At 37.6% G+C, this 19,616-nt stretch overlaps 1 protein-coding gene across 5 annotated transcripts in view; it reads right to left on the reverse strand.

Annotated features, from left to right (window-relative positions):
• Window positions 1-19,616, reverse strand: part of LOC134662434 (cholinephosphotransferase 1) — a 30,992-nt gene that overhangs the window by 9,612 nt on the left and 1,764 nt on the right. The window contains exons 2-7 of one of the 5 annotated variants that reach the window (XM_063518656.1): window positions 17,482-17,722; window positions 12,475-12,633; window positions 6,413-6,544; window positions 4,320-4,448; window positions 1,312-1,470; window positions 637-762 (exon numbers count right to left, since the gene is read on the reverse strand). In XM_063518656.1, coding sequence (XP_063374726.1) covers window positions 637-762; window positions 1,312-1,470; window positions 4,320-4,448; window positions 6,413-6,544; window positions 12,475-12,633; window positions 17,482-17,722 — 946 coding nt within the window. Of the gene's footprint in view, window positions 1-636; window positions 763-1,311; window positions 1,471-4,319; window positions 4,449-6,412; window positions 6,545-9,045; window positions 9,175-12,474; window positions 12,634-17,481; window positions 17,723-19,616 lie in introns of all 5 variants that reach the window. The other 4 variants (XM_063518658.1, XM_063518657.1, XM_063518659.1 and 1 more) reach the window with 4 other exon arrangements.

Raw genomic sequence — 19,616 nt, forward strand, 5'->3', positions numbered from 1 at the left:
GTAGACATTTGGCAACACTATGTATTTAAGGGTTAAATTTAGTTATTTTGGTCCACTTGCAGCAATCAGTAACAACAGTAACCGGTTAAACCGAGAGTTACCATGGTTACCAGTACAATTTGACACTGCGTTTACGGTTTAACCGCTTAACCCCGGGTTAGCGAGACGGTGCAAGTGGGCCTTAGACGCGTACTTTATTTTTATGTACAGAATGCCTTTTATCGTAACATGGAATTCATAAAATGTGGAGAAATAGACCCTAAATTGGATCGTAAAAGCAAAAATAAAGGATTTGCACTTACAATAGAAAATGATACGTTCAAATCATGACTAACTGGAGTAGATCCCGTATTTTGTATCAACGACATTACCCCATTCATGTCAGTGAATGAGTAAATCACCTGGTGATTTTTGTTTGTTGGTCATTCTGCGAGCGATGGTCCTAGTTATTTAGGCTTTCCGAAAGTCGTGCGGTCCTAGCTCGTACCAATACCATTTGATTATGATGATAATCACTTTTTCAAGATGTATTTGAGCCCGCTTTGTGTCAGCGTGTGTAAGCCCAATCCCTCTCGTGTATGAGAGGTCTGTGCTCAGCAGAGGGACGTATATTATAACCTGAATTTGTTAGCTCACCGTGCAAAGCCATAGCACGTAATACTCGGGTATGGCGTTGTTGAAGTACTGGTTAAGGAACAGCATGGCCGGGCCCAGCAGCGACCAGTCGTATAAGTCCATCTCGCTCTTCGTCATGTGCGCCACCTGTGGTAGAAGGAGACGGTCGATTAACATGCATTTCTTAAATACCAAATTCACAGAATCGAACTCGATAACGAGTTCAAAAGGGCAGTGTATTTTTCCAAATATAGGTGCTTGACAATTTCAGTAGGCACTAACAACTTCTCATCGTGTTTGAAAAATACAATAAACCATTTTCAATCGGAACCGAGTTTCAGTTCTCTTGTTTCGTTCTATTTCAAAACAAGAGAAAATCAATCATAATTTCTTTCCTATATTTCTATTGTACCAATAGCAACACACTTAACCGTCCATCGATGGACCTTATGCCTTTTGTAATAAGGTTTACGGACTGTAAGTTAACAGTGTGGGTGATGGCAAGATAGGCCTTCGGCCATTGCGTGACCGCTAATAAGGGCTGATTTAGACGGCGCGCAAACTGGCATGCGATTTTAGTTACATTGCTGACTGTTGGTTACGTCCAATTCAACCGACCGATCAAAACCCGCAATGTAATGAACTCGCATGCGAATTCTCGCATCGTCTAAATGGGCCAAGTAAGAAGTGACTCACCACCAATCTATTAGTGACCTTGGCGGCCACCATCCCAAAGGCAAGTATGTAGAGCGCGGGATGGTTCTCGTACACGTGTGACTCAGACTTCTGGAAGATGATGAAGGCTGGCACCACCACCAGCGAGAACGGGATCACCGGCGACAGGATGCTCGTGCCCTGGGGGGTGGCAGAGGTGTACCGTGGCCTTGGGGGGGGAGGGGTGCGACATAGTACTAGTGATCATCTTTCGCAGATCTCAACCAACAAATTTAGTATTGGAGCGCGACCGCTCACAAATATCAGTTGTAGAAGGCTTTCAAAATATATTTAATCTTCATTTTAACTAACTACATAATAATAAAGCTTTATGCGAAAAATAAATACATTGCAATATGATATAGATAAATAATTACGTAACATTCAATAAGTAGTTAATTTAACATAATTAGATTAATTAATTTACCAAAATAGTTATAATTGATTAAAATTTAATCTAGATTAATTTTTGAATGGACCCCCTTTGGGTAAACTAACTACATACACAGATGTATATATAATGCGTGTAACTTTCAAGTTATAATTAATTATATTATACTTAGAATTTAAAATGCGATACATAATTATTTATAAAGAATTTTCGCACCTGGGAAAGATTTGCAGCTCTAATCAAGACCACATCAATACTAAGACATTTAAAAAGAAATTAAAAATTGATAGTAACTTTAAATTCAGGGGATCAATAAAATAACTTATATCTACCATGCATTACTAAACAAAATCATGCGATTAGAAGCAATGGTGACGGCGGGATGAGTAAGCGACACAACGTTATTGACGACTAAGTACACAACGTACTATGTTCGAAGAACCATGGTTATATATTTGCTACGAGAACTAGATACACTAACGACCTATTCATATATTTCTACAAACCAACTTATTGTACGAATTTGTCAATGATTTCTTACAGTTACTTACAGACATTTTAGGCCTCTACTAAATAGCTTTAACTAGATAATGAGTATAAATAGAATGATAAAATCGTGAAAAACATCGGCTTTCAATAATTTTCTCAATATTTTGTTGGTTTTGTAGAATAAGTATGACATTCAAAATGAAATGCACGTTTACCTCGAAAAAATTTAATAAATAAAATTATAAAACTACGGTAACAGGCTTTCCAACTCGTATCATGCAATGTTAGAGCGAATAGGCTACATTCCTACTAGTCAAATCAGCTTCTTTTTTAGAACTGTCAAAACGATTTGCTAATATGAAATTTATATGAAAACGAATGTAGTGACGTCACGGTAAACTCACCTACTTTTTATATTTCAATCCGATTTATTAAATACAAATTGTGTTTAAAAATAGCTGCTGTCTATGTTTTTCTAATAATTATCTGGTGCTTTATTTCGTGCACTGTTTGAAATAATTTATTTTAAGTACAGGAAATATCCCTATAGGCAAAACCGTCATCAAAAAAATATAACCATGGCCCATGGACCCTAACCAAATCGCACAGCCGGAGTAGCAAAAACAATGAAAAACTCGTGCCGTGAATTTTCCCTATTATTTACGCATATTGATAGTAGCTTTTTAATTTATACATTCGTAATACATAGTCCCAGATTGCAATAAAATGCATTAAATGAAATCTTCACGGCACGATTTTTAATTTGATTTTAGCAGACCTCTCCAACCTCGGCCCCCAACCGAAGCCCCAACCCGACCTGACAGACACACACACATGAACACAGCACAAACTACAACTAGCCTCGATCTTCGCGCGGTAACAGAGACGAGCCAATAATTCAGACTGCTAATCTTCACACATAGTTGCATCTATTGTTATTGTAGATTGCACATCACTTTGGCTGGGTCTCAACCGTAGATGTATATACCTATTCATATAACGCTATCTAAAATGCTTTATTATGAGGGATACGGAATATGTGGAATCGAGACTCACTAAATTAAAACCGTTTAGAGTCTTAATTTGAGGATTCTCACCACGCAAGGTGCAAAAACATCAAAAGTTTTATGGCCAAGACTTAAAAGGGCCTTCTAGTGTTTCTGTGTTTCATTACAATATAATCTGTCATTCCTGATACAAGTATTATTAACTTGATCAAAAGTCTTGGGTCAAAGTTTAAGGATTGTTTTAAACTATTTGCATAAAGTGTAAAATTCTTAAAATGTACAATTGATGAAAGCCTCAATATATTTATTGAACTGGTAATAATTCACATCTTACTAGCCAATCACAGCACTGACACTACTGACAGTTAATTAATTTTGACAAGTCAGGGAGAGTAACAGAGCTCTGGTAGGTTTAATGGCATTTAATTAAGATTTTGGTTATAATAATAATGAACGCAACTATGTACGGAGATAGGCACGGTTTTGTACGCACATAGCTTTTAGGCTTTGGTCTTCCGTTGACGCCGTGCGTACGTACAGCGTTCCTTTCTATACTAATGTTGTCTCCCCATACAATGTGACGCTCTACACAGCGTACGCATCAATCGGACACTGAAGCTTATAGGCCTTTGGTCTCCTATTGACACCGTCTGCTGCATACGCCGTCACACTGTGACAGCAACAGATCTACAATGGCTTAACGATAATTGACGCGTGCCAAAGGGAAGCCATCACGTATATGAACACTTAATGAGTGCAAAACAGGCAGACTCCGCAGACTACAAAGAAAAAAATGTGACCGTTTTGAGCCTCATAACGGCTGCTTGGTAAGGGTAAGGTTGGCGGATTGGAAAATATAATATTTTGCGTAATTAGGTATATGTTATTCCTGAATTCAATGATTCGAATGGCACTTGACATCATTTCGATTTTCGTCGCACTTTTGATATTTGACACGTAATCTTGCACATTGTAGATCTGTCTGTCACATTGTAGTCAGGGTCAATGGAAGACCAAGCCCGAATTATTCCTCGAATCTGGCGTTAGTAAACAAACTGTGCGCTGTTATGATCGTGTTAACAAGGCGTAGTGATCAGTCTTACTGCAACGGTGGAGCCGTTTTTCCCCACTCCGCCCCTCATAATGACATTAATGTATCCCAGTATGAGGTAGAGAGACATTAGGACGACCGCGATATTGGAGGCCAGACGCACGTCGAGGCCCAGCGGTAACTGCGCCATGCGGCCAGGACAGAAACAAGATATAGAACATGCGTTAATTATTGGGCCTTTCCTGACTTGTCGGTGTGGAATCGGGGGGCTAAAAACATTAATTTTTACGAAAAAACTATCAACTTTTGGGTTTTTCGACTCAGAATGACGAGGGCATTGATTAATAAAAGTGTCCGAAGTTTTTCATACTATTTTAGGTGTCAGTTTTGTCACTTTCAATACAAAATGTACCTATGTAAAAAGGCGTCACAAAACTGACTTTTTTTTCGAACACTATTTTGTCACTTTTTAAATTATTAGTCCTCGTGATTCTGAGTGGAAATAACCTAAAAATTCATAGTTATTCGATAAAACATAATGGTACAGATGCGTTGGAGTACTGCATTATCGGCAATCAGGTAGCATTACTGATAACGTACCGATTCCTTATTATTCCCAAGTCAGGGAGGTCCTTAGACTATCGTCGGTACAATGTGCTGTCTTCACTCATTGTTTGCTTAAGCGCCTTTTGATATGGAGGTATAAAATACGAACAAATGATAAGAGCACGTGCACGTTGGCGTTTCTTTCCAGTCATTATGTTTAAAGCACTGGTGATCGATTTTGCATGGAACCATCGCAGCGCCGTCATTGAGAAATATCACTCACAGCATCTTAAGAGTCATAAGACTGCTACTCTATATATATATACATTGCGTTATTTAATAACTTATTTTTGGCGTTATACACTACGTAGGTATACTGTACCATCTAGTGAAAAACTGAACATTTTCGAGAAGTGTCACCATGATAAAAGAGATCGAGCGCTATAAAAATACAAGGAGCCTGTTATAGTCACGAAATTTCTACTTCGGATCAACGCAACTTTGTGTACAGATTAGCAGTCTTCATTTCTTATTCGTCGCTGTAAGAACCGTAATGTATTTACCTTATAAAATATCCCACGCTTGGTCCATGATTTAGGTGTTTTAAATAAATTGCAAAAGTTCAAATTCACAAAAACCCCTTTGCGCTACATTACATTTGCTACATTTTCGCCCTCCATGACTTTTCCCAGTATATTTTACATGTTTTTTGTACAGGGATTGGTATGTACAAGGATTGCATTGCACCGAAACCACGCGGGCTACTGGCCTCCATAAATACGTATACATCTTATACTGTATACAGGATGTTAACTACCCAAGCACCCAGATTACATTATCGCTTGCTTCTCTCGCGATCACGGCAAGGTTAAAGCAAACCTTGCACCTCGATGGAAGTAATTTTTTAATGAAGGGTTTTTTACTGCCACCGGGAAGACGTGAATTGTGATTTTGCGGGTTTGAACTGCTATATTACTTAACTAGCTAGGAAACTTATACAATTCCCATCGTATTCATTTTAAGCACTTGTGGATAAAGAAAACAATACAAAATATATTTTATAGCGAGTTTAGCGAGCGGTTGAAAAAATACCCCGTAATCATTAATTTAATTTATAGTTCTGAATAATTTATTCGTCGTTCAACGACTGCGTCTTTTATTTATTTATGTAAATTAAATGACGTCCTTATTCTTTATTAAATATCTGCGAGCCGCAGCATATGCCTAGGTCAAAAATAGGTGACCATGGTTTAATCTTGTAGGTATTTATTTATTTGAAAAAGTTTTGTGTAATTAACAGGTAGAAAAGGTGATAGCAAATTATATATGTTACTTCACCGTGCTGTATGCCCGAATGTAGCCGTAGTTTTCTAATAAGCAAGTTTTACTATTTATCTCATGTATTTTTAGTTACTCGCGCAACATGTTTCGAAAGCCTAGTTCTTCACTGACAGTGCTGAGCATCGGTTCTCGGTACCCGCGCGTCGGATACCGTTAAATTAGTTTAATTAATGTCCCTTTTCTCAATAAAATTATCAATAATTTGTATTGATTTCTTTACATATTTACACCGCAACCCCTCGCATCCCTGACCCTTACAGCGACGGTGGATCCGTTTTTCCCCGCGCCCCTCACGCGGAAGGTGGCACCGAAGCCCAGCACAAGGTTGAGCTGCGCCAAGAAACACGCGCTGGTGACTATCAGCGCGCACGGCGCCGATGTATACGGGATCTGCGTCGACCAATCACATGATAAAACGTCATCTTATTGTCTACTCAACTACTGCCATTGGGAAACGGTACGCTGTCAGAGAGGGAATGAAATTCAAATGATTCACTTTTGTAAAGAATGATAGTCAGCGCACACGGCACTGATGTGTATAGGCGACCAATCACAAGATTACGTCATGCTTGTCTGTTATCAGCATTGGTTGCGACCAATCACAACACAATAAGATTTTTGTTGTACTGTATATCAAAAGAGGTGGAGAGAGGATTCAAATGATTCATGTGTAACGGATTGAGCTTTAAAAATTAAGTTAGGATTTTATTTTGTGAATAATTTTTTAACGCCAAATTCGTACATTTAAGGCCAAATATGCTGACACAATCGAAGTTCACTTCACATATATTTCAGGAAAAATGTACTTCCTTCGGGGGGAATACTAAATAATTACCTATGGGAATTCAAATGGTAGACCAAATAAAATGTTACCACATGATAAGTGCAGTAGCAAAGTGCATTGATATCCGTGTATCGTTAGCACCTTGGTGACTAATGAAAACAATCTAGTCAACATTCTAATGACACTATAGATATTGTAAAACCGTTGTCAATATTATAATTAAGTCACATAGGTACTACTTACTTGTGTACTTACTTGTGGACCGACACAAGTAAGTACAGACAGTAACAAATAACAATTATATGAGATCTCTACCAGCTTTCATATTGATTGTCATTGTGACAAGGTACCAAGCGTTACAAAAATCAAATTCCTAGACTTTACCACAGTTTTCAGTTACAGTTAATCCATGTGTTCTCAATGAGTGAAGACCCACAACACAAGAAAGGTGAGATCAAAACCGACGACGCGTAAGTATTATATAAATAACTAACACATGACATTTGAATACCAAAACCTACATATAATGAGTAGGTACTCAGGCATGCCACTACTTTTGACTCGTGACAAAACTGATGATGATGATACAGACGCAGTTCGGTCATGTATCCGATTCGGTAAGATTCCGAAGCACATAGGTACGTTTAGTTTGATTAAAAAAAAAACAGATTTTGTCACGTTTCAAAACATACTTCTATTCAAAAGAAAATGGCTATGGACTAAAGGCACTACTTTTCGTTTGAATAAAATGTACAGGCTAGCCTGCTATAGTGAAAATTCAAATTGTACCTTATCATTAATAACAAACAGGATTAATTTCAACAACCGACATTTGAATTTTCCCTTTAAGTATATTATACTTGCTCATGTTAAAAATCAAAATAACAGGAGCGCTAATAAACCAACTGTTGGACTAAATGAACGGGACATGCTATTAAAAAAACCCACATGATAAGAAGCGATGAACTATAATCTTAATCGACAAATAAAATAAGCGATTCCTAAGATGCCGTTTACACACGAAAAATGTTTTAGTAAGAAATAATTACTATTCACTATGCCTCAGCATAAAACTAGGTTGTTACTAAACGTTGCCGTTACTTTATTTGGTGTGTAAGCGTCAATATTTTAACAAACTAACGTACCTAACTATCCTGCCTAGCTACCAATTGAGTATTAATACGCTATGTTAATTAAATAAGTATTTAAGGAAATAAATTAAACCCAACGCATTCTCGACCTTAGTTCTGATTGGTGGCGTGGGAGATACATGACTTTACAGGAACCACATTACTCGTATTATCTCCGTCCGTCTATAAACCATGCGAATTTGTCTATTCATAGTGTTCGTGAGTGCTGCTGTCCGTCCGTTAGTTCATCCGTAATTGAATCCACTCGTCCGATATCTGTACGTGTGTCCGCCTTTCAGTGGCAGCGCGTCAAACATATCCATAGGCAAGCCGGGGCTAATTTGACTTACATATTTCCTTTACAACTCTGCTCAAACGTTCAAAAATAGGCAAGCCGGTGGGAGTCGGCTTTTATGGACGCGCCGCCACTGCCGCCTTTCCATAATTGTTAGTTGCCTGTCCGTAAGATCCATGCATCCGGTATGTCCGTATGTCGGTCTATTTTGTTCGTCAGTGTCTGTGAGCGCTGTTACCCATACGTTAGTTCGTCCGTAATTAAATTCACTCGTCCATATGCAAGTCCATCTATTTCAACGCGAGTTTATCCGTCCAAATGTGTTCTTGAGTGTCCTTAATTTATCCATCTGTATGTCAGCCCGTAAGTAAATACTTATTTTGCTAAGCTAGTTCGTCAGTCTACAAGTGTCATTCACAGTCGTATTTTTGTAAGCTTGCTTGTAAACCGTATTTTTATGCGATATATAGTCTGCTTACCGTATGTGATACACATAAGAGAGTCCATCTATTACGAATGTACGTCAGACCGTCTGTTTACCTGACGGGATTATGTATAATCATATCAAATCAAAAGTACAAGTTTTACTATAAGTAGTCCAAGTCCAATGTATGCGTCTGGCCTCAGCGTGACGTCATGTATCTCCGTGCCGGGTCCGGAGTAGACAGTAGAGTATGCTCACAGCGACGGTGGAGCCGTTCTTGCCGACGCCGCCGCGCAGGATGGCGGCGGCGAGCGCGGCCAGCGTGAGCGCCACGCCCGCCACCGCGCACAGCGCCAGGCTGTACCGCAGCTCCACGCCGCCCCCGATCTGCACCACCACACCGTCTCTCGAGTGACACGTCACCTCACCCGCTCACAGCGACCCCGCGCGCGAGTATCCACAGTTCACGCACCAAGTCTTACGGGCAGTTGCACCAACCACAATCACAGATCAATGCCGTCAGAGATTACAATTGTTTTGTACTAGTTGTAGGTAATTTCTTATTATAGTCTGTATGCTTTTAATGAATTTCATAGTGCATTAGTCTGTAATACCTACTTACTGTAATAGGTACAATAAAAGTTACCGAACGTTTTAAAACTCACAGACGGTCGGTCTGGTGCGAACGACCCTTATTAGGATGCTTCCTCGAATGTCTCGAATTTGAAACGAAGCTACGATTTCTGGGACTTGGCGCGTGAACGGTAGGCATTTTAACTTTGTAAGAACCGAGGCTCGGAACCGGCATATTTCGAATTTACTGCAAACTTTTTTTGAAAACGCGCACTAAAAAAAATCTTAACTAAATTAACATGTTTATTTACTGATTTGATCTGAATTGCTGAAATAAAAAACTTATAGGCGAGCTTAACAGTTCAAAAATTGTACCGGTATCCGAGCCTTAGTCTTTACGTCTTTAGTCTAAACGCGATCTCATGAAACGTACGTTCCATGGGATTCATTTCGTATAGGCTCTAAATGATCCACTTTCATACATACGGAAGATGTTGTTCTACCACTTGGAAAATCACAGACAATGTTGGCTTTTGACCTAACTTGGAGGGTTCCTTTAACAAAACCTCAATGTTCTGAGACCTAAAATACCGAAGCTCAAAAGCTTGTTACTTGTAATACAAGCGGATGTCACTTTTTGACAGCTTTTGTAAGAAAGGGACTTCCACTTGTATTACAAGTTACAAGCTTTTGAGAAACGGTTTCCAGATGTGACTAGGCAGTGAGGCACATATCTCTTATAAAATAAACGCCGCTTTACCGTTGGTTTACAAAGCTTATGCTTATTCTTATGTTATCTTAAGCTTATGATTTCATACAAAAATGTAATGCTTTTTGGATCAGGAATATTCTGGAAATATACATTTCTAACATTGAACATTAATTCTCGGTTAATAATACATTGTTATAATAATTACTTGTTTAGATTTTTTTAAATCTTTTCACCCAATGGGTAAGAATGTTATTTTAGGGATATTAAAAAAAAAGTATGTTGATCCTTGCTTACACATCAATTTTAAGATGATTTCAATCTATTTTATATCAATTACGGAGTCATGTCACGGATGTCAGAGAGAGATACCTAATGTATATTAATAATGTATTGTTAGCCGGTACTGTAGCAGTTTCTGTGTGAAATGTTACATATCACCTTTATTTATATACCTATCGATTGTGTTACCTAAAAAAAATCTTTTAGCTGTCTGACTATCTAATTAGGATCTATAAATTACTTCAAAGTGTTGCCTAACTTTTCATAAAACACTTTTCCTATGCAGTCAGTTAATATTACTTTATACATATACACATATTAATTTAAGATAGTAACTACTTACGATAATATATTCTTAGTCTGACAGAGTAGGTACGACTATCGTGCTGAATTGTGTATATTAACTGATCTCATGTGGGTATTTTTAAATTAACCCTATTTTGGATATGTATTATAAGTTAACATTTTCGATACACACTTTGTACCAAGTATATTATTAGATTATAAATGATTAAGATTTTTTTTGAAACAAAAACAAGGACATTTCACAAAATCAAAATCTAGTGATGACAATCAATCTATGTGAGATTGACAGTACCTATTAACGTCCGAATTTTTATTCCTAAAAAATATTTGCCAGATGTAACATTACCATAGTCTAATAAAACATGGTCTTCTCTTCCCAGAGTGACACAAGCCTACGTCACAATAACATTGCCACTTTATATAGCGCTATCGCATATTATCATATAGCGCTGTCGCGTGATGACGTAGGCTTGTGTCAGTCACGTGGTCAAGGTCAAGTCGGAAGAGAGTACCAGGCGGAGTATATTATTATACCATGTAACATTACGATTGTCAGATTTAGCAAACTTTCCACTTTGTCTACTGCCATATACACGGACTACGGACGATACCCTCAAGACTTATATTGCTATACCCTTTAGTCTCGTCTCGTCTGTATAATAGTAGCAACTATGACTTTTCATGATTTTATTTCACGGCATTTAGTTTATTTCAAGGATTTTTTTAGAAAAGATAATGTTCAATTATGTTTTTTAATGGAACTTTAAATATGTAGTCATTATTGTTATGATATTTTTGAAAAAGTTAAATGTAAAGTTACATCCAGCAACAATATAAATTAGACACATTTGAAACACTTAAAATGGACATCCCGAATCATCTTGGTGACAAGTGAGACACACACGTTACCTAACTCTGTGTATTCTACGTGTTTACAAAATGGAACTCAAATGGGAGTTTTGACAAATCTAACGTTAGATTTTGGAGTATGTAAATGTCTAACACGAAGGAACAAAGTTCGATGCAAAATGGAAAGAAAAAAGATAATGAACGTGGTTGTTCGATGTTTCATGTTGAGAATTTGACTCTACTAAAGATGCTTCGAGACGTCTTAGTTACTTGTTAGACAGTTATCTAAATTCGCATATAAGGTTTAGTCCGGACCCTGAACCGATAGAATGCTTGAATAGAATTAACAAATAAAATTACCTTTATTAGGTCGTCTCTCATTTTTTTAAACATCAATATAAATACACGTTGTGAAAATAGGTTAAAGTGAATTCGAGCATGCTTGAAGCTCATTCATTCTGGTTAGGAATAAAAATGCAAAAGTAGGGTCAAAACTATGTTATTCCTGACCTACGTAAATACATCATATTTGCTTATCGATTTCAAACTTTCTATCGGTTCAGACTTAAGATTCAGCGAGTGGTGTCATAATATTTTTCAACTCTTAATATCGCAACAATTTCGCCTATCAAATGTCATTTCATTTCATCTTAATTTTATTGCCAGGTAAGGCTTGTTAATGTCAGCTGAATTCGGGCAATAGGTAACGGGTAAAACAGACTTCATTATGATAGTAATTACCTATGAGTGATTTACGAAATTACCCAAATTTTTCAAGTGCTTTTGACCCGAATACACCATTTTTTGTGACACCACAAGCTGGCCACTTTACCAACATTCAAGAACAGGTGTAATCCGAGGGCCACGGAACGCACGCTCGACGCTAAGGTCGGCCTGCCGGCGTCAGCGTCTAGCCTGTGTTCCGTGGCCGACGCGCGAGTGACGTTAGATCAAAGATGTTACATTACCTGCGTGGACCAGAAGCGGGCGCCGAGCGTGGCGGACACGAGGTGGATGGCGATGATGGAGTACTGCGCCTCCGTGACGTCGACGCGGCCCATACGCAGCGTGCCCGTCACGTACGCCTGCCAGTGCGCGCAGTAGAACAACGTCATTGCGCAGAAGCACTGGAATAATCATAATTATCATTTATTAATAGTACATTATTGCAGAGGCCGGGAAAGGGCAATCCGTGGATGAGTTTCGATTTTGTCGGACGACGCGAAGCGGAGTCCGACAAAGAAGATGAATCCACGAATTGCTATTCCTGCCGAGGCATATATAGTGCTTTTCTCCAAACATGCGAGGAAATAAGGTAAAATAATAATTATTTAAGCATCAAGCATGACTCAAATCGAACCTTCACATCAAAAATGTCAAAAACAATTTCCCTCTAAAATTAATTTTTAATAGTTAAGGGCACAAAGTTATTCTGCCATTCAGTACCATTCAATATTCGTTCATTCAATATAATTGTGCAATATAGTTGGTCAAACCAATTTGTCAGTCAGTAAGAACCAGGAAAACTATACCCATCCTTTTCTTTTGGGTACTAGTACTAGTGTAAGACAAAGATAGTATGATTCTCTCTGTCTATGTTTGAAATGAGAAAGTCCTTTGACAAACTATATAAACTTTATGTACACGGATGAGATCCTTAAAAAAATATAAAAATAATCTTTTATTTTATTAAGCAGTATTCGCGCGATCATACACGAGCACAACGGTCTTGTAAGAACGAGACAAATAAGGTCGTTTATCTTACTATCTCACTCTATCCTATAGCTTGAAATGATAGCTGATCGGGTCGTGTAGACGCGGCTCGCGGCTTTAATAATTGGCTGTTAGCGTTTTTTATTTTTAAAATGTAAAAAACACTACAGTAATAAGTTATTACTGTAGTGTTTTTTTCATTCCCGTCCGCTAGAACAGGACAGCGATAGTTTGATTTTTTTAAATTAAAGTTTGACAATAACGTTGAACTTCCTGTACTATTTTTGCTACAATAAGGTGAACATTTCCGAGCATATTGGAGAAATAATACAATACATGTCGTATAGGTGTCGGCGGCCGATCGTAAGATCAGGCATATCGTGAAACGTGAAAATCTTTGACCCGTCCCTGAGTCGACGGAGCCCCGCTACGCGGGGCTCTTATATCTGGGCAGTTTGCCCTTCGGGCATCTAAAGCAACCTAACGAACCTATCCTACCTATACTCGTATATTGGTTTAATGTCACTATCGTCAAAAAATTACACAGGAACATTACGATCTGCCTGATCTTAAGATCGGCCGCCGACATAGGTACTACAGAATGGTATTACATAATATTATTCTTATTCTATGACCTATAATTTTTCTTGGAAATATGTCAAGTTCCTTTTCTTAAATCTTTGGACTCCAAGAACGACTAAGGTCGTGAGTAAAGTAAGAGAGCGGTTTTAATTGCAAAAACATGCAGATGGATGGCGTTACCACTCTTGCTTTTTTGATTTTATAATGTGGCAACATCATCATAAAAATCAAATTTCCTACGAAAATAAACTAAAACGGACTTTATTGCTCAGTATCTTCTTACCTGTGTGACGATTATGTCGAATAAGCTTCATTATCTAATTTACCTGCGTAATCTAGGCCATAACAACCGCCATATAAATAGGTAATTCCGGTTTTGGTAAAAACCAAACACTGACTAATACATTTGGCGGCCAGCCAGGCAAGTTTTCGAAGCACAGTGATAATACCAAGCAGTTTTTTATTTGATGTAGAAGTTTTTCTTAGGTTCGTCTATTAGTGCGGGGACATATATTTTCTACTAAACGTGGTTTAGGTAAACACATTTTTTATTAAATCTAATTATTGAAGCATCTTTAATAAATTTTTAGATCCGTCCAATCCATCTGGCCACCCTGTGTGCACTGTGCAGCGTGGCAGCACAAATGCTCTCGGGCTGTCATGAAAGTGAAATAATATATTACTGTAGTAGTACTTATTAAAAATATTGTACATATAAGGTTCACAAAAGGTCAGTGAAGACTGAAGAGTGTTGCTGTCAGTTTAGAATTTTATGAGCGCGGTTGCTAACATTGAGCTAACACCCGTGTTTTTACATGTCGGAATGTGTTATGTTTTTTGAGTTAAGATGCTGGTTGGTGCCGTTTATACCGCGGCACTGGCATCTGTGCTTGGCACTTGGCAGCAAGCCGCTGAGAAATTTCCAAAAGCGCTCTATTGTGTAACGATTATACTTGCTAGACTGTCTTGAAATACACTGATATTTTGTGCAAATGAGATATAGCTTGCCCTAGCTTCTAAGAGTAGGAAGAAATATAATAAAATATAATAAAATAGGGAAATAAGTATAATAAAATAGGTATTTTTTTTTTTTTTCAATTTTAGTTGGTTCGAGTCCCGGGCGAGGCAAGCGAGTTTTAGAAAATCTTTAAATGCAGTTTTGTTTCTTTTTAAAAATAAAGGAATGTCTCCTTTAAGTAAAATGAGCCAGCTTAAGGATTAAGGTAGTTTCCCTCCAGGGCCCGACTTATCTTTCCACACTGTATATTAGTGTATGGCGTCAATGGGACTAATGTGTAAAGGTTCAAGGAGTTCTTACTAATTTCTGCAAGATGATTATGTTGTTCAACAGGTCAAGCGCAAACAACGTTACCTACTTACCGCTACTTTCAAGAGAATCACCCTGCAAAAACAGACAAAGAGCAATTTCAACGTACTAATGTCTTCAACATCAATATTTCGCTCTCATGAAATAGGGAGAAATGGCATGAAAAGGCTACACACAGAGCATAAACCGCAAATTACGACCAGCATATACAGGGTGGATTTTCTTTTTGGGTCAGTGAGGGCAGCTATCAGATCCCGGACAGCTACGCGAAATTGGTCTTAGGAGACCTTCCCTCGATTTCAAATTGATGAAGATTGCTGGTTACAGATTTTGGAAAAAAACATACAGGATGTGAGAAAAAGGTCATTTTTGATAATCTTTTTTTTTTATGCCAGACGATTCCATTCCTATTGAGGATCAAAAGCTTGTATGGAACCAAAAAAAATTTCCGGCTAGAAAAGCCACAAATCGAGGAAAACATTTTCCATACATTTACTATGGAGAAAACGTGAAATTTAATTCACAGTTTTCTATCTGGCCAATCAGTCCTGTTACATTTAAGAACCATAATACTGTTGTATGAAGACATTGCTGTAGGACTGATGGGCGAGGTAGAAAATTGTGAATAAAATTTCACATTTTCTCCATAGTAAATGTATGGAGAAAGTTGTTATTAATTTGTGGCTTTTTAGTACATTACCGTAAGATGACCCCTAGGAAACTATAGGAATGGAATCGATTGGCATACAAAAATAGCATGTGAAAAATAAAACTTTTCATCTTCATACAAATTGTATGGGAAAAGTTTTCCTCGATTTGTGGCTTTTCTAGCCGGAAATTTTCTATAAGGCCTAGTTTCCCCTCTGGGTTGGAAGGTCAGATGGCAGTCGCTTTCGTAAAAACTAGAGCCTACGTCAATTCTTAGGATTAGTTGTCAAGCGGACCCCAGGCTCCCATGAGCCGTGGCAAAATGCCAGGATAACGCGAGGAAGAAGAAGAGTCGAGATGCCGTTTTATACGAAATAAAATGTTCGATCAAAATATTTCGGAGACGTTACAGACAGAGCAATGATTCCGCAATGCCGAGCATAACATGTAGTTCCCGAATACTACGAGCTTAAATTATTTGTGTGTTATCTACACACAAACAGTGTATATTGGCAATTAGGCATTAGAACACTCGTGTGATCCAACTATCAAAACCCACTTCGTTCATTTCTTAAACCCACACTCCATTATGTAGCATGCCTTTCATTATGTAGCAGTCAACATAAACTACTATTAAAGGACTTGTCCATAAGTTTTAACAAGTGTTATTGCAATCACCACGTGGGTGACTAAAGGTAAAAGGTCATGTGCAAATGAATTAAACAGGCTGGTCGTGGCTTTGCAACCGTTCGAATTACGATCTTATGAAAAGAGAAATAAAGTCGAGATTAGTTCAGGCCGCGTTATAGTAAACACACTTGAAAATTTAAGCATGAATTTGGTCATGAAAGTATGTCGCTCAACACATTACTATAATACATGCAAATTACTATGTACAAATATGTCACGTTAATAGTACAGATCCAATACTTTTTATGACTTTACAGTACATACTTTTCCGCACTAGTGCGTAAAATAGCACTTTTCGTGCGTATGTCGAAACTTTAAAGTGCCATATGTACTGTAAAACGTTGTTCGATACACGTGCGAATAGGTAATTTGCAACTCGTGTCGATTTAAAACACTCCCTTCGGTCGTGTTTTAATTTATCGCCACTCGTTTCGAATTACCTATTTTTCGCACTTGTATCGAAAATAACTATAACGATGCTTTTATTTCCATGGTTCTACTCCTTCACAAGAAGACATAATAGGGATGATGACACATGTTGAATTTTATAACAAAATCTAGTAAAATAGATAGCAGACGAGCAATTTATCACAATAATGTGGATATTAAAATAAAATATTGAAAAATTACAAAATTACAGGACCTGAAAGTTTCAAAATTTAAGTTTTTTTTAACTTCCAAAAACGATAAAAATAAGGGTACCATTCGATTCCTTACATTTCATCCAAAAAAATATTGTATAGCAACTATATACATAAACGCAATATTTCACCGACAAAAACGCAATTTTCTTGTTTTGTCCATACTACAAGATGGGCGATGACGTCACGGCCTCTGGCCGTTTTGTATAGGGCGTTTCGCGAGTGAAGTGCGACTGTCGGACTTTGACTACAATTTCTGACTTTTGTGTTACTTTAATGCAATGGGTCCCATATAGACATTTGATCCTAGAAACAAACCCGATCGATTGATACCATAAAAAAAAATTAGTCATGTAGCCTATTGAACAAGTTACCTGGAAGAACATCCACGTGGGGTATTCCCCCAAGTTGACGGCGGTGCAGGCGCCGAGCGCGATGAACACCGTGGAGATGGAGTCGCAGCCGTGGTCGAACAGCTCGCCCAGCGGCGACTGGCTGCCCGTGCGCCGCGCCTGCTTGCCGTCGATGGCGTCGAGGCTCTGGTAGACGAACACGCCGACCGCGCACAGCAGGCACGCCCACCGGGGCGGGTCTGTGCGCGCGTCTGGGCTGTACCTGCAACAAGACAATGTACATTTGATTTAATTCTATAGTAATTTAAATTGTATTTTTCTACTCGTCGACTGCAATGCTTGAATTAAGACTTCGTATACCAAAGTGAAATCGCATACTTTTTCCACTATGGGACCCCAACTCAACTATAATATTCATTTCGATACAGTTTAGTCAAGTATAATATTCATTTCGATACAGTTTAGTCTTATAATATTCATTCAATCATCTTATAACTTAAAAAATTCGTATTTTATACAATAGTGATATAATCAAGCTTTTCAATCTCGTACCTTCCTTAGGCAACTCAGCAAGCTTCGTTGCCTAAACACGGTACTCGACTGAAAAGCTCTCCATTATATCACGATTGTATAAAATACTAATTTTTTAAGTTATAAGATGATTTGAAAATATGTGTCCCGAGTATCTTCCTGGTCCCATATTGGGTTACCCTTTGCCCTCCTACAATTTAGGAGAGATTAAAATCTTCTTGGGTCAGAGGGGTAGGGTTGGTGCTGGTGTATCTTAATTTGATGTTCATAGGCACATTGTAATAATGGCAACTTTAGAAATAAACTACCTATCTTTTATCTTTATCTAGTTTTTAACCCCAAGCACATACCACTAAGTTATAAATAGATAGATAGATAGAATATTCTTTATTGGCACACCTCAGTAAAAAGATACAAAAGAAAAGAAAGAACAATTGAGTTAAATGTAGAGGCAGCCATCAGGCGGTCTTATCAGTCAAAGAGCGATCTCTTCCAGACAACCTACCTTCCTTTCTTTAATCTAAGACCTTATTTTAGCGAAATCAATAATCCTGATCTGATTTCTTTATTCTATATACAAAGAAAACCAAGACTGATTAAATAGTAATCAGATTTGATGCCTATTAATCACAATGATAATTATTTTTTTTCTTTTTGTAGATAAAATAAAATATAACATAAACAATATACAACAAAGGAAAAATTATGGTTCGTATATAATCAGTAAAGCATGCGGTTTCAAAACCAAGAACTGTGTATTCAAACCTGTCACACCAATGAGTTTTCTTTAAAACTACATATGTACAGTCAACATTTTAGTTTGTCTAATTGGAATTGCAATATTGTACTAAATTACCCTTTAAAGTACTTGTATAAAACCAAATGATTTGTTTCATAACATAATAATTGTTTATATATTAACAATGCTAACAAACACTTGTGACACCACCACTTATTTACTCTTTTGTTAATGTAAATAATTGTTTTGACTAACAATACATTCTTAGGAAGCCTGAGAGCAATACACTTCAATGCTCTTCTTACAAATCAGTCATTTGTCATAACCCTTTAGTAAGTTCATGTGTTTTTAGGATTACAAGACATTTTTGGTTATACATATTCAGGATCACAAGCACTATCAATTCTACTAAGAGAAACAAGTTTCTGCAAAAACTTCAATTTTTAAAAACACTTAATTTATTGCCAACTGTACTCAACAGTCAACACATTCACTGCCAATGTTTTTGTAGTGCTACGCTCGTAGCAGATTGAAGCGTTGTCTGATTTTTAGAGAAATGTGACTACAAACAGAGAACCCACCAAGAGGGTTCCCAGTCCTCCATGTGTTTAATACCCACAAAGAAATGGACTTGTCAAAACGAATCTTAAGGAATCTACTAGTAACCACTGAAGAGTTCCACAATCCATCTTCTGCTTCCATCATTAGATAATCTACTTTATACCAGATATTGTATAGTCATATGCATTTTATATGTACAGTCGACTCTTGTTAATTCAAACCTGCGATAATTCGAACCTCTCTATAATTCGAAGTTATCACGCGTTCCCTAGAACATCTCTTTATATTTCGAAATAAATCAATACATTTTTAAGCTCTTGGTAAT

This window comes from Cydia amplana, chromosome 3 (genome assembly GCF_948474715.1).
Source record: "Cydia amplana chromosome 3, ilCydAmpl1.1, whole genome shotgun sequence".
Taxonomy (NCBI): domain Eukaryota; kingdom Metazoa; phylum Arthropoda; class Insecta; order Lepidoptera; family Tortricidae; genus Cydia; species Cydia amplana.